General features: G+C 35.9%; 1 protein-coding gene across 2 annotated transcripts in view; it reads left to right on the top strand.

The window, feature by feature from the left end:
• The first annotated feature begins 9,390 nt into the window (after positions 1-9,390).
• Positions 9,391-16,037, top strand: part of LOC149798869 (uncharacterized) — a 38,805-nt gene continuing 32,158 nt past the window's right edge. The window contains exons 1-5 of one of the 2 annotated variants that reach the window (XM_089957783.1): positions 9,391-9,503; positions 13,633-13,718; positions 14,015-14,062; positions 14,601-14,738; positions 15,231-15,361. In XM_089957783.1, coding sequence (XP_089813909.1) covers positions 9,437-9,503; positions 13,633-13,718; positions 14,015-14,062; positions 14,601-14,738; positions 15,231-15,361 — 470 coding nt within the window. In that variant the 5' untranslated portion in view covers positions 9,391-9,436. The remainder of the gene's footprint in view (positions 9,504-13,632; positions 13,719-14,014; positions 14,063-14,600; positions 14,739-15,230; positions 15,362-16,037) is intronic. The other variant, XM_089957784.1, reaches the window with a different exon arrangement.

The following is a 16,037-nucleotide window of genomic DNA, read 5'->3' as shown; positions in this document are numbered from 1 at the left end:
TAAACCTCATTTTGCAGGCTTGATCAGGCATAGCAGTTTTGGTTAGTCCAGTTTTTGTCATATGACCTGGTCATTGGGCAGTCACTATTGATCTTCAGGATGTGTAATGTCACATCCCTAACTTTCCTCTACACATGAAGCACCTCCAGCTTTGCCTGGAAGGGGAGGTCTTCCAGTTTTCATCTCTGCTGTTTAGCCTAACCTTGGTACCCAGAGTTTTTACCAAGGTCATGAGAGTAGCAGAAGCCAAGTTTAGATCATTAGGTATCCCAATCCTCCAATATTTTGACTGATTGGTTGATCCAACATGGCAGTCTAGAGTCCGTCAGACCAGACATGTCTTGCTGTTGATCCATAGTGGCCAGGCTGTGTCTTTTATCCTGAAAACCTGCATTGTCTTCTGCTTGTCATTTTCTTTCCTGTTTGATGGGTCAAACACATCATAACATGGGCTCTTTACTACACAACAGCCCACAGATTCTCCACCTTTATGTTTAACTCATCTCAGACAATCTCTCAGCAAAGAAAAGTTGTCAGTCAGAGTTACCAAGTGCATCATTCAGTCAAGGTGAATGTCAATGTCTGAGGTGTGTGATGCCTTATGGAGAATCTTTTGTGATCAGTTTTAGTAGGAAACTGCACAGTTTATACTAGTATGGGCTATTGAGCAGCCCTTTCCAACACTCCATAATTTTCAAAAGGCCCTGCCATCAGGACTGATTCTCCCATAATAGACCTGATCATGTATATTGAATTGGGGCCCCGAGTGGCCGAGTGGTCTAAAGCGCTCTTCGTTACGGATCACTGCCATCTCACCTCTGTCTGCGGCAGTTCGAGTCTAAGATTCAGCCAATGTGGGTATGTGAGAAAGCTTGCCAGTAGCTTCTCGTGGGTCGGTGGTTCTTTCCGGGGTTTTCCCGGGTTCTTCCTCCACCATTAATACTGGCCGCCATGTATAGCCTATCGTGTGCTGAAAAATGGCGTTAAACCCCACAACAACAAGTATATTGAATTTCAAAGAGCATTGTTTTGCTCTCTAGTGTTTAAATGGAATCTCTCTTATGTCTTGTGGTTTCTAAATACTGCCCCCCCCCATGTACCTTTGGGTGAAGTTTCCTTTGAGAACCGTATCCTGATCATGCTTGCTCACCTTATTGTTTGTGAGACAAACGAGCAAGTGTCATGCCCTGTCCATAGAGAAGGGCTGTGTCGGGTTCAGTGGGTATTTTATGTCAGTTTCTCTTCTTTGCCAACCAGGTTGTTTAGGAAAACCCCAGCTACCTTCACTTGCACCACTCCTGATTGAGATTAACTATCATGAGAGCTTAACACTCCCTTACTGATAGGGACCTGTCTTTCATTTTTAAATTAAATGAGATTGCATTGCTGCCTCATGGGCCTATCTGTCTCATACATCTTTGGAGGATGTAATGTAAGGTGTGTTTTGATACTATCACACTCTCATACATCTTTGGAGGATGTAATGTAAGGTGTGTTTTGATACTATCACACTCTCATACATCTTTGGAGGATGTAATGTAAGGTGTGTTTTGATACTATCACACTCTCATACATCTTTGGAGGATGTAATGTAAGGTGTGTTTTTATCACACTTTCTCCTCCTTTTGCCATTGCTTGTTAGCCCACCAAAGTGTACGCAGTTTATCACTGGGCTCACTTGCCATTGCTCAAAGATTGGCTTATGCGGATTCCATCCTGAAGTAATCTCCTGTTCTTCTGTGAGGGTGTGTTTATTTGCCAAATGTGGGAACTTTAGTCACCCACCAAATGGACAAATTCAGCTATGCAATAACAAAAGCTATGTTATTACTGATATTAAAATGTAGTTTTTGGGGAATAAAACTGATTTTAATGCTATAACATTTACCTGCTGCTATTGCCAGATTTCCTCTTTTCATCCTGCACTGATGTCCCACTAAGTTAGGATGCTCCCTCAAAATAATAAAAATAAACCATAATGCATGCTAAGTATGTGTGGGATTCTCAGGCAGGGGTGGTCCAGTGTTCTGGAAGCTTCTGGTTCACTGTAATGGAAGGACAACATTTTCATCATTTGGGTTGGGTATTTTCCTCCTGGTTGTGATTTGGATTTTTAACATAGCTTTAACAATTTTTCAGTCATATCACTATGATGTCTGCAGTGTGGCAGTTTATAGTGATGTCTATCACATTATCCTGACACCAGGCTGACCAATCCTAAAACTAACCTCTTAATGCTGAGTGTCAAGCAAGGCAGCTGGTGGTACCATTTTGTAAGTCTTTGGTATGACTCGGCCGCGGATCAAACCCATGACCTCCCGCATCAAAGGCGGACACTCTAGCCACTAGGCCGCCAGAGTGGTTTTCCTCCTGGAAAAGTACTAGTTGTGCAATAGCAACTGTCAAGTATTACATACATAATTAAAATTAGTTTTACCGCAGATCTACATTATCAGTGTTGAAGCTGTCCAGTCATTTTTGCTCTTCATTTGTTCAGTCTTTGTTTCTGTCATTTGAGAAACCATGCTACTTGAATTGCAGTCTGCTAGCTGTGCAGCTGATCTTCTAAGGCAAAACTTGAGCTGGCCAGATTCTGGTTAACTTTACATATTTTTATGGTGGTGTCTCCATTTTATTGAATCCATGTTAAAGATTACTGTCTTCAAAAGTAATATGTGTCACTTATTGAACTGGTAACACACACTACCAAGTAATCTCCATCATCACAGATCAGTTATGAGACTATGTCATTGCAAAGACTGTACCATCATCAAAGATTGAATACCAGCATTGAGCCAAGCAAAGTACAAAAGATAGGATCCATGTATGTGGGTAATTATTGTTGATTATCTTAATTACATACTGAAATAACTGAGAAAAGCTGTCACTTGAGTGATGACTTGAGGGGACACAAGTAAAAGATAAAGTGCACTTGAACTGGAACTTGATTGTAAGAGGATTCTTTAAGTAGACATAAAATCATTGTGGAAATGTTCCATGTGGTAAATTCTTTGTTAAGGCTGCAATGTTCACACATTATACAGTAACCAAAATGATGCCATTTAATTGAACCAATTGTAAGCCTTGATCTTTCTACTTATCTGCATGTTATGCTTACACCTGATACCTATTTATATGTCAGCCCTGTAACATAAGATGCCACATGTAGATGGGAATATATTTTTGTCTGATAAATACTTTTGTCATTTATGGAATGTGTGATCACTTTCATCCCAAAAAATACATGTATGAGCATAAGTGTGTGTGTGTGTGTGTGATTTGGATTCTCGACGTAGCTTTAAAAAAAATTCAGTCATATCACTATGATGTCTGTAATGTGGCAGTTTATGGTGATGTCTAGCACTGGGACATCATGCTGCAGACATATAGCATGATGTCCCACCCATTCACATTATCCTGACACCAGGCCAACTAGTCCAAACACTAACCTCTTAAACCTGAGCACCTAGCAAGGCAGCTGTAAGTACCATTTTTGTAAGTCTTTGGTATGACTTGGCTGGGGTTTGAACCTGCAACCTCCCACATCTGAGGTGGATGCTCTAGCCACAAGGCCACTGAAGTGGTCTGTCAGTATAAGAGATGAGAGGTAAATACTGAAAGTTTGAAATGTGAAATCTAATGTAATTGGTCTCTTTATATGTATGCCATTAATAACATGTAATACTCACTCAGAAGGCATCAACTCTGCTTATGCTGATTGGTGGCTTCATTTCGAAGGCATTAATAATGCTTATGTTGACTGGTTGCTTTATGTAGAAGGCATTAACAATGTTCATGTTGATTGGTGGCTGCATGTAGAAGGCATCAACTCTGCTTACATTAATTGGTGGCTCCATGTAGAAGGCATTAACAATGCTTATGTTGATTGGTAGCTGCTTGTAGAAGGCATTAACTCTGCTTATTTTGATTGGTGGCTGCATGTAGAAGGCATCAATTATGCTTATGTTGATTGGTGGCTCCATGTAGAAGGCATTAACAATGCTTATGTTGATTTTTGGCTCCATGTAGAAGGCACCAACTCTGCCCTGAAGGGTTTAATTGTCAAGCCAATATCTGAAGCCATGTGTCTCAAGTCTTTGATAAGGCAAATTGTACAGTATACATAAAGTTCCATGCTTCTGGGAATACAATATGCTAGCCTGGGCAATTATAATTCATATGTTGAGCAAGCTAAATTTCATGCTTTTAGCCAAAGTTTTTGGTAGCATTGTTTGACAGTTTACTTTACATCATCCTTTCAGTGCTAATTGATCAAAATTGGAATGGTTATCCCCAGTTGCATAGCTGTGTAAATGCTTTTGCAGTGTACAAATCAGATATAGTTTCTTTTGCTATTACAGGGATGTGCCAATGAAATATTAAGCTCCTTGAAGACTGGCCTGGTCTGTAATGACATCACAAATGAGGACACTGGGTCGGACAATTTGCTTTATATGTCAGAGACCACCACCATATATGTCTGTCTGCAATGTGGATGTCAGGTAATTACTACAAAATTATGCTAAACTACTATGACCTAATGGAGTGGATATCAGGTAATCATTATAAATTGATACTAAGTTATTATGACCTAGTGGAGTGCATATCAGTAATTACTACAAAATGATGCTAAATTATTATGACCTAATGGAGTGGCTATCTGCAGGTAATTACTATAAATTGATACTAAGTTATAATGACCTAGTGGAGTGGATATCCATAATTACTACAGAATGATACTAAATTATTATGACCTAATGGAGTGGATATCAGGTAATTGCTATAAAAATGAAACTAAATTAGTATAACCTAGTGAAGTAATTACTACAAAATGATGCTAAATTATTATAACCTAGTGAAGTAATTACTACAAAAGGATGCTAAATTATTATAACCTAGTGAAGTAATTACTACAAAATGATGCTAAATTATTATAACCTAGTGAAGTAATTACTACAAAATGATGCTAAATTTATTATAACCTAGCGAAGTAATTACTACAAAATGATGCTAAATTATTATAACCTAGTGAAGTAATTACAGTATATGAATCTGCTGTTTCCACTGGACAGAATTCATTGAGACTTTGGATTGTCCATTTTCCCCTATGTCCCCTTTGGTTTATATCAATTATAGTTGCAATAATTCTCCTAAATAAATGATAACAGCAGCATGTTTTGTTTGTTGCTTTTATTATTTTTTTATTATTATTATTTTAAATTTCATTATATGCTATTGTAATGTAACATTGCATGCTGGACTTAACCTTATCCAAAATCAAGTTTCTTTTCTACTTGACCTGAAGTATTTTGTTTTTATTTTTTACCATTTTCATATTTTATTCTGTAAACAACTAATACATAGCTAGCATATTCTCTGTGTGTATGTTGTTAATATCAGGATCATTATTAATAGAAGTAAATATGTGTATTTGGATCTGGGTCTAGCTTTTTGGCATTCTCCAACAATTTACCAGGTGTACCTGATATTGTCTAAATTATATATTATAATTTTAGTAACAGACTTCATAATAGTAACTAACATTTTAAAACTTTCTAGAAGGTTATTTTCAATTAGGTACTGTTTTTTGTTTTTTAATTTAAAAAATGCTAATTGTGACCTGAGGTCAAGTAGAAGACTATATAATCTTGTTGCTGGAAAGAATATTCAATCGTGCTTAAGGTTTTAGCAGAATCAGTTTGTAGTACTATTGTGCTCAGTGTTCATTTGGGCTGGAATTTTTTCTACAAATTATTTAATTCAGTGATTTTCTTTTCTCAGGAAATATAAAAAATATTATTCTTGGATATATACATTCACAGGGATTTATAGTAAATTCAAACTGGAATAATATTACAGTGTTTCAGCAAAAGACTTTTGGCACATCAGCATTATACAGGACACCAAAGACATCAACACTTCAGCATTGGACTCGGTTTGGATATTTGCGAAAGTTTATTTAAAACTTTTAATTATTAGGACATTTGTCTGTAATAATTTCATTTTCACTTTGTATTCTAGGGAAATAAATTATTTGTTGAATTTGAATGTCATCTAATCCTAATAGCTCCCCTGAAGTGAGGAAAGTCATGGTCCAGAAGATCCAGTTTTCTCCTCACCAGGTCAGACAATTGTGAATACAGTTTTTGTATCCAATCCAAGAGATGCTGAACCTGTATGGCTCACATCAAGCAAACTCTCAGAAAGAAATTCTTAGAACTAGAGGTGAACAGACTTGGTCAGGCAAAAAAGCCTAGCACACTGAAAACCTGTGAAGAGAAATGGAGAGTTTTCTAATAGTGTTGGGAACATAAACACATCTGTAGTTAAAAGCCTCAGTACCAGAAATAACTACTTCTTGATATGGCTCTAGTTAGCTCCCATTGCAGTTCAGAGGTACTGTTCTATGATTTCAGACATAGACATCATGTGAACTTTCATATGGCTTCTGATGTGGCTGCAAGTCACCCTTCATTCCACTGCCTGTAGCTGCAGTGACCCCTCTCTGGTACAAAAATTGGTTCCTAGCTATTTTCGTTTTCTGATACATTGAGATAATACACCTCCTTGGTTGTTCAGACTATGGGCATTTTGACCAGAGTGGTTTGGTTTCACTTGTGATTAATCTTGCTTTGATTTTCAAGAACAGGTTCCCATTCATTGGGATATAGTCCTTCAGCTTTCTTCTTTGGACATTTGTCCTTAGGCATCAAGAGAACCCAATCTTGGCTTTGAAGTGCAACTTAGAGTAAACAGTGGCTTCAGTAATAATTGACAGTTTATTTTATTTGGGCACTAGTCCCTCTATCCAAACTCTTGTTTCAACTTACCTCAGAAATCATGTTACTTTTTATCACTTCTGATGGTAAAATGAGCCAAAGACATGACTGACATTTTGTTTTAACTTGGGAGGGAGAGATTTGTGAGATTGTTATGTGAATGGGTAATTATTATTGAAAAATATATTTCACTCTAATGAACATTTTCTGTTATCTCTAACAGGGTTGTGGCATTAACTCCCCAAGAAATCATGCATTGAGACATGTTGTTACTGCAGGCTCCACCTCTCATGCTCTGGTCATCAATATGACTACATGGATGGTTTCGTAAGAAATTTATTTGTGTCTCAAAAACAGTTTGTGTATGTCCGAAGTTGTAATAAATGCTTAAATTTCCTTACCTCACCAGGATATTATTAATGATTACTGAGATTTAACAATAAAAGAAATTGTGGACTCTTTACTTTGGCAATAAAATGTTTTTAATTATGAGTTTTTGAAACTAAGTTTACAGAAATTTGTCAAGAATACAAGAAAGTTGGATTTACATATTTGGATTGTATTGTGGGGCCTGACTATAAAATTTGATTCTATGTCAGTCAAACTTGGTATTGGAATTTTTAAAAATTTAAACTTGGGCTAATAAAATCCATAGAATAATGTTTATTTCTGAAGATCCTAAACTCTAAGCAAACAAATACCTATTAACCCACTTAAAAAACCGTTTGGGTGAGCAAATGTTAGGATTTATCTTTATTATGAAAACATATATTGACTTTACTTCTGTCAGAATTTAAAACTTGAAGCATAAACTTTCAGGTGCCTTGAATGCAAAAAAGACATCAAAGTTGTCCAAAGCAAGCGGCTGGAAAAATGCACGAAACATCTTCAGAAGTTAGCAAGAGGTAAAGAAGAATCATTATTATAAATTACTTCTTCCCATCACATGCCTTCATGCAATCCCTTACAGAGATAATCTAGTCCAAATTATAGCGGGAACTCAGTCAGTAGTGTTCACGTTATTAATCTGTAAATTATGAACACTATTGGCCTACCAGTTTAGGGTAAATCATCCACTAAGATCTCAATTTCTCTTTTGAATACATTACCTGATGACATTAACATATGGAAGATGCTCTGTTAGCTATCCAATCCAGCAATCACAAGAAGAGGAAGAAGAGGAAGAAAAAAGAAAATTGTCAAAAACAAAGGGAAGAAATTCTTCCCAACCCTTGCTTTTACCTCCCTTGAACAGTGCTAGGTGGCTATGATTGTTTACCAGTTTTTTGCTTTTGCTGATACAAGATCCATCCTATCTAATATGTCACAGGGATTTTAAGTCAGTCTTGTGGATTATTACACCATCCATCAGCATATCTGGTAAACTATTACATGTAAAGGTCTGTAGTATGCATTGATAATGTTGTATGTAAAGGTCTGTACTGTGTATTGATGTTACTGAAGAAAGGTCTACACTATGTTTTGTTACTATTACATATAAATGTTTGCACATTGTATTGATGAGTCCCAACTGGAAATTACCATTAGTTCACACTAGCTTGTACTGTTGGGGTGTCTACATATAGTCACACCATTGACAGGGTCATTAGTGATTGGGAGCCACATAAATTACCTTTCCACATTAATTCATTTTTGTTTTGTGTTTTGGCTTAACCTTAATTGTAATTTTCCACATATTATTAATTTCACTTTTGACTTGGGTGAGCTCATTGTTTCATCTGCTTTTGATTATAGTTGGTTTATTTGCCTCATGTTTTCTGATAGAAATCCAGGCCCGTAAACATATACTTATTAAGGGCTGCTTACATAAGAGCAGACTACCATATACTGTAAAAATGTCTTGTCCAAATTTGTATAGGTCATAAAAAATTGCTTTTGAAAATAATTGAGGGTGTCCCAAGACATATAGTGTCCTATGACTTGCTGACATTGCAGTAATACTGCTAGGTCTATTGAACTTGACCCAACTGTTGTGTGTGCGCAAGAGAAAAAAAGAAAGCTTGTATGTATATATGTACCACTGGTGAATATAATAGAGCATGATGGATTTTCACTTGCAAACGCACTGATGTGGTTTTATAAAATACCAAACATGATGTAAAAAGTAAGTAATTGTAACTATTGTAACTGCAAATTTGAGCTTGCCTTCTAGCGTAAAACTTGATTGCTAATGGTCTTGAAGTTTGAGGAGTGTGATTTGAATGAAAAGTTGACATCCCAACAATTATCTCCAGCAAGATGTGTCAGTATGAGATCAGCAGAAGAGGAAGGGACTTCATTTGATTCATCTTGGAGCAGATGGAGGGAGAAACCAACATGATACAGTCCAGTGAAAGTTAAATTTTCAGCTGATATCATCATGATGCAGGTAGCCACAAAATTGTGTATTCATACAGAGGTGCAGAATTTAATGAGGATTAATATAATGATAACAAGAGTGGGATTTTCACTCTGATTAATTTTATTCTACACATTCAGCCATTAAGCTTACTATGGATAATAAAGAATAAATAGAAGAAAAAAATCTTTAAAGGTTCAATTAGTAAGCAGCCTTTTACTTTTTTACTCTCTTCCCATTTGCAGTCCCATATGTTGATTCCTTAAAGAGCAGAAATGGCTCGTTAACTCGGAAAGTTATGGCATGGATTGGTGATGTCTATACTGCATGCTCCTGCAAGGCCTCAGTTGTAGTGGCAAATCAAGGTAATTATTGATGCATGAACTTTGTCCTGCTGGTTGTTGCTTTAAGGGTACTCAAATCGTATGAACTTCTTCCAGTAAAATGTGGCTTCTAGGGATGGTAGTAGCTTGTCAAACAGATTATAAAAGAATGATTTTTTAAAATAAAATATTACAAAAACAACATTAATTTCAGCGTTTTTTAAGTCCATTTAGCACTTACACTTTTATTTGAAAAGAATTTCTTTTTTATTTTAGCTTTCTTTTGTCTTAAATGGCCTGTTAGAATAGGTATGTAGGGGAGTTAGATATGTAGGTATTTTTATGGTGCATCATCACATTACAGGTTATATAGCAGGCTGCATATGATCTTTGAAGGTTTTTGAGAGTTTGGGAAAAATGAGGTAGCATTTTCAAGGCCTTGAAAGTTTGGGAAAATCAAGCAGATTACCCTCAGGTCTTTAAAAGACTTTGAAAATTGAAATATACCCCAGAATTTTAATTTCGTTCCATAATCACAAATAAAATTGTCCAAGGTTGTTAGATTTGGATGTATAGTCTGACTATTCCAACCCGTGTGTTTGTACCCCCTTAAATTTCAATAATGGAAACCTTTAATGTGATAAAAAGTACAAGGAACTTAGTGAATTCATTTATTGATTTATAATTTCTAACCTGACAGTGAGTAGAGTGGCCCTAACACTGTCATCATCTGTGCGTTTCATGCTTAACGAAAGTTTCCAATATAATAGACAGACACGCTCGAGATCCATTTCCAGTTCCTGGACAAGTCTGTTTTTAGCAAAGGGGTGTGTGCATGACTACAGTTGTACATACATTGCTTCTGATCTTTACAATGTCGAATCAGGCAAAGAAAAAGAATGACAAAAACAAATTTGCCTTTCACATGGATTTAACAAGCAGTTTAATTTCTATGCTCATGTGTGCAAAGGGATATAATTCCAAACTCTCACCATTATGGTAATTTATGGAATTATGTAGCAGTTGCTGAATAGGATGAACTACGTCATTATGTTGTCTGATGGAAATAAAGTAGCCCATAGTGTATGCAATATGGTGCCATGTTCGTATGTAAAGTCCATTAAGCATGAAAGGTGCAGGGGATGCCAGTATTAGTGCCATTCTGGTCACGGTCAGGTTATAAATTACAAATCAAATCAGTGATTCAATTCACTTAGGTTTGTGTACTTTTTATCACATTAAATGTTTTCCTTATTGAAATCAGTAGGGGGATACAAACAAACGGGAATGTATAGTTAAACTATAGTCTAGTTTTCCTGGTTTCTTTCTTTTGATGACCTGTTCAGTTTCATTGCCACCACAAAAAACAAACGAGCATTGGCCTTGGTGGCAACTTTAATAACACATGCACTCTTCATCAAAGCAAGCTGGCTACAACCTTCATCAAAGGAAGTTAACACCATAACTATTTTGAGCATGATTTTTGGTTTCTAATTTCATGGTGTTTGTTTTTCGTAATCATATCATCATATATGTTTTAGGTGTTATCTAATGTTGTAAAGTGCTTAGAGCTTCTAAAGATTGGGCACTATACAAAGTCACCATTATTATTATTATTATTATTACAAATAAAACTGCCTAAGGCCGTTAGATTTGGATGCAGTTGGTTTTTCTGACTTCTTTCTTTTGATGAATCATTTAATTTCCACAAGAACTTCTACCCAAAACATGTCTTCGTGTATTTAACTGTCACTTTATTTGTTACATCTGTAAAATTTGAGCACAATTGGACCCACACACGCATGCACGCACGCACACACGCACACACACACACAGAGCCAAACCCAGTTATCTTGATTGTGTCGGGGGTGTCTTAAAACGTTGACATAACCAGGTCCAGAGATATCAGGTTTTAGTTCATAAATCTACTACAGAACAATGATTATGCAACTGAAGTACCAAAAATGAGGAGTTTTGGAAGTACCAAAAATGAGGAGTTTTGTTTCTGAAAACAAATGGCATTTCTAATGCACAATAAAAATATAATTCAGTCTTTGCAGAAAAAAAGACTGGAGGTCTTTTACATGAGATTTAGTAACAAGTCACACAGTTTTAAAAACACTTACGTTACTACAACAATGTCAGTGGTTTAAAGTTTGTTTTAAATTTCCCTGTGAGTAGCCTCATCCCTTTGGTAGCCTGAAGAAGACAATTAGTTTCTCATGCTGTCCGAAATTTTGGCCAATTTAAGTACATGTACATGTAGGCCTATATTTTTGTTAAAAACATTTTCTTTTTTTTAGTGTTGACTTGTGACTAGCAGCAGAATGTACCTACTAATATTGTGCATGAAAATTGGTTGTTTTTGTTGATCATCAGAGGTACCTTGACACCAGTATCATCATCATCATCATCATCAAACCATTAACCCAAGAGGTCATTCAGGCACCACAGTTGACTTCAAAACCAATTCTCTCCATCTTTCCCATTTTTCTGCTGCTCTTTGGGAATCTCCAAATCCCATGCCTGTCCACTCTTAATGTTGTCCTCCCACCTCTTTTTCTGTCTGCCTCTTCTTCTGCATCCTCGCACATTGCCTTGGAAGATTGTTTTTGCCAGTCCAGATCATCTTGAGACATGACCGTACCACTTCAGTTTTTGCTTTTTTACAGTGGTCAAGAGGTCTTCATAGGATCTGATCGCTCGTTGGATCCTGTTGTGGAGTTTTTGTTGGTTACATGGTCAGTGTTATGAGATGCTGGTATTCCAGTTTTTACTGATAACATTTGCCTCTCTACTGGAAAAAGATGAGGTTGTCAATATTCATATACCGACAGACTCTAAAGTATGTTTTAAGTCTTTAAAGTTAACTGTCTCAACATCAAATTCAGTAAGAAGCCAATTTATTCTATTCATACAGTTGTAGTCCCATATCCCTCCCGACTTTGATCAGTGATCGTCTGCAAGAACACAGCACCAGAAAGAGAGTCATCTGATCTCTTGGATGGATTGCAAGACTTTGATATTCAAGATAAAAACTATACAAATGAAAGCACTTCTCATTCTGTTTAATAGACATTAACTCCTATCACTCACTCTCCATTTATGTTGAAAAATATTTAGTCATGGCACAGCATCAGCAACTTCATTTAAAAAAAAGATATTGGGTACTATGGAATTTTTATTGGTGCTTTTATTTACTCTTGTTCGAAACAATTTAATAACAAAGTGGGTTGGAGGGGCAGCTTCATTTGGAAGTTTGCAGGTTTCTATTTATAGATTAATGTGAATCACATGATCTGGCCATGTGATGTTGAATGATTACACAAAACATGGAGACACTTTAACTATTACCAATTTGTTTCAAATATATTATGTAAAACAAATTAGCTATTTTTAGATACATTTAATGATGTTATTAACCAGAACATTTTCTGAGTTACATATAAGATCAAATTTGCAATGCTGTCTGGAATGAACTAGTATATTGTCGTGGTGTTGACATATGATAATGTCCATTATGAATGCAGCTTCTGTAAAGGTCAGAAACTCATTCATTCAGTTTCCTTACTCTGAAGTATTGTTTACAAAATAATTTTCTCCACTCTATGCAAGTGATAAACCATGCATTGATGACATTGTTTGGTTACCATTTGTACCAGTAAAATTTAATCTTGTACCGACTTTTTCCAACAAGGTACCAGATGTAGCGGAAAGTCCAGATCATTTCTTGTAAAATTGCTCTGAGCTGGACATTAAAAGTTGCATTTCATCGAATTAATTGGGTCTATGTGTTACTTCGGACTGAAACATTTGCCTGATATAATGGAGTTATCGACTTAACAGGTGTTGAGATAAGCAGAGAAAAATTGCATAACAGAAAAGGATTTGTTTGAGACCGGACTGAAACGCTCAACATACACAGGTTCTTGAGATAACTGAGGTTGAGATCAGTGGGTTTATATATATATATATATATATATATATATATATATATATATATATATATATATATAGAGAGAGAGAGAGAGAGAGAGAGAGAGAGAGAGAGAGACAGACAGACAGACAGACAGACAGACAGACAGAGACAGAGACAGAGAGATGTATATTAGTTGTGCAGTTGATCAGTAACCAGCCTTTTATATTGCTTTTTCTGTTTTCCCATTTCCAGCCCATACTGCAGTGGTTCCTGCTGCATCCTTCAGTGTTGATTCTGTGACACAGGAGAACAAGGGCCCATCAGGCCAGAAAGTAATGGTATGGAACTAAATTTATTTCATTAAAGAACCTCTTTTTTGAACAAGAAGAACATTGTTTGTCTTCTGCTAACATGCAGTTTTTTTATCATAAAAATGTTTGCACCAAATCAATGAGTGTGAAGAGCAGATGTAAAAATATTTGTGAAATTGCAAAGCTAATTAAAAATGTTTTTATACACTCCTAAAAATAACAAGTGATGGGTAGTAATTATTGGATATTTTATTTTAGAGCTAAATTGTCTGATGAAACACTACAAACTGTTTACTGAAATCTATTAACTTGAATACTTGCAGGGTTTGCGTAATGTGGGGAACACATGTTTCTTCAATGCAGCCATGCAGGTGAGTAATATATACAAGAACAAAAAGAAACAACAGACTAATATATTTTCCTTAACTTTACTACTGTTGATTAATGCATTTTTTTGAGTAAAACTTAATTTGCCTTGATCCATTGATCATTATCTCTCTTTTTTTTCTCTCACCCCCCCACTGTTATAAATTCTGTCCATATTAATCTGTGTTGAAGTCTGTCCTTATTCAGAAGGATTTATTCTGTTTGACGTAATCTTTATAAATTCATTTTGAGCAGTAACAAAATCTTAGACTCAAAGTTTATGCTATAAATGTTGTCTGAGTTGATTATGTACCACCATCTTTTAGGTATGGCGTCTTTATCAGAATTCATTAATTAAATTTCCTCTGGTACAATTTGTAAGTATTCAGCAGCAAAGTAGGCTGCAGTGACATGTAAATGACTTGTCTAAAGAGATGATTTTTACTTTTTGTTCATACCGACTCATTTGCATATCTCTAATCTATTCTAAAGAGAGAATCATGAAATCCATTCAATTATTTGTTGCTGACATTTTGTTTTCAGAATTTGATTCAGACGTACAGTCTGGAGAACCTCTTGACGGAAAGGAGCATAGAAGGGGGACCACTCTTTCTGCCTGGCAAGACATGCATCAGTGACAACTCCAGCAGTAGCGATGAGGATGATTATATTATGGATTTGGTATGGTTCTTAAAGGTTATATTTTAAATGCATGAATTGTTCTACGTATCCTCATTTTGTCTTCTATGAAGGATTTCTACTAAGTTGACAGTTTTTATTGTGTTACATGTGAAAGTATGATAAGACATGGGTGTCATATTGTCATGGTCTCATCATCAACTTAATTTTTATGAGTCAGATATACATCTTCATAGGGATGAAGGTGAGACACTGTGTTGGACAGAACACTTTTTACTATTCGAATATATAATTAGCTTGACCTCATGGGGTATTTCTGATGTGGGGTGCTAGTTATTCTGTTATCTGTACAAGTGGATATTATTACCATTGTTTTTCTTAAAGTACATTATTCTTGCATATTCCATCATTTAATGATGTTTTGCTTCCAGTCTGCTAAAAATCATGACTTTATGCATGTATATTTCGTAGGAATTAGCTGTTGAAGGTTGTGTAATGAATGATTTACTCAGTATGTCTTTTTTGTTGTTGCAGCCCAGCATTAGGATCAGCCTTAGTAAAGCCAGACCCTTTACCATGACACTAGCAAACTTCCTTCAGGAGATCAACTCGACTCAAACCAATGTTGTCAACCCTAGTGCCCTCTTTGGACAAGTCTGCAAAGAGTAATCCAAGTTTCACATCAGTGTTCTCTTGCAATAATGAAGTCTAAGATATCTGTAAACATTTCTTCAAAGTGTTTATGTAATGAGAGACTCTTTAATTGTGAGAGACTCAGCATCTATGTGTGTAGCATTACCTTTTTTTTTTTTTAAATGTATAAAATGAGAAATTAGCTGAACAGGTCCTATCAGTCACATCAGTAAATACAAATGCTCCACATAAAACACTGACCTCATCAAAAGAAACGTCTGAGGAATGAGATACATTTAATACCTTTACTACAAGTCTGTTACCTTTACTATAAGCCCATTACCTGTACTACAAGTCCATTACCTTTACTATAAGTCCATTACCTTTACTACAAGCCCATTACCTTTACTATGACCCCATTACCTTTACTATAATCCCATTACATTTACTATAAGTCCATTACCTTTACTACAAGTCCATTACCTTTACTATAGGCCCATTACCTGTACTACAAGTCCATTACCTTTACTATAGGTCCATTACCTGTACTACAAGCCCATTACCTTTACTATAAGTCCATTACCTTTACTACAACGTTACCCCATTACCTTTACTATAATCCCATTACCTTTACTTAAGTCCATTACCTTTACTATAAGTCCATTACCCTTACTACAAGTCCATTACCTTTACTATAAGCCCATTACC

This window comes from Sinohyriopsis cumingii, chromosome 5, assembly GCF_028554795.1.
Source record: "Sinohyriopsis cumingii isolate HCF-2022 chromosome 5, ASM2855479v2, whole genome shotgun sequence".
Lineage (NCBI taxonomy): Eukaryota > Metazoa > Mollusca > Bivalvia > Unionida > Unionidae > Sinohyriopsis > Sinohyriopsis cumingii.
The sequence above is the reverse complement of the archived record's forward strand: the minus strand, read 5'-3'. Positions and strand labels throughout refer to the sequence as shown.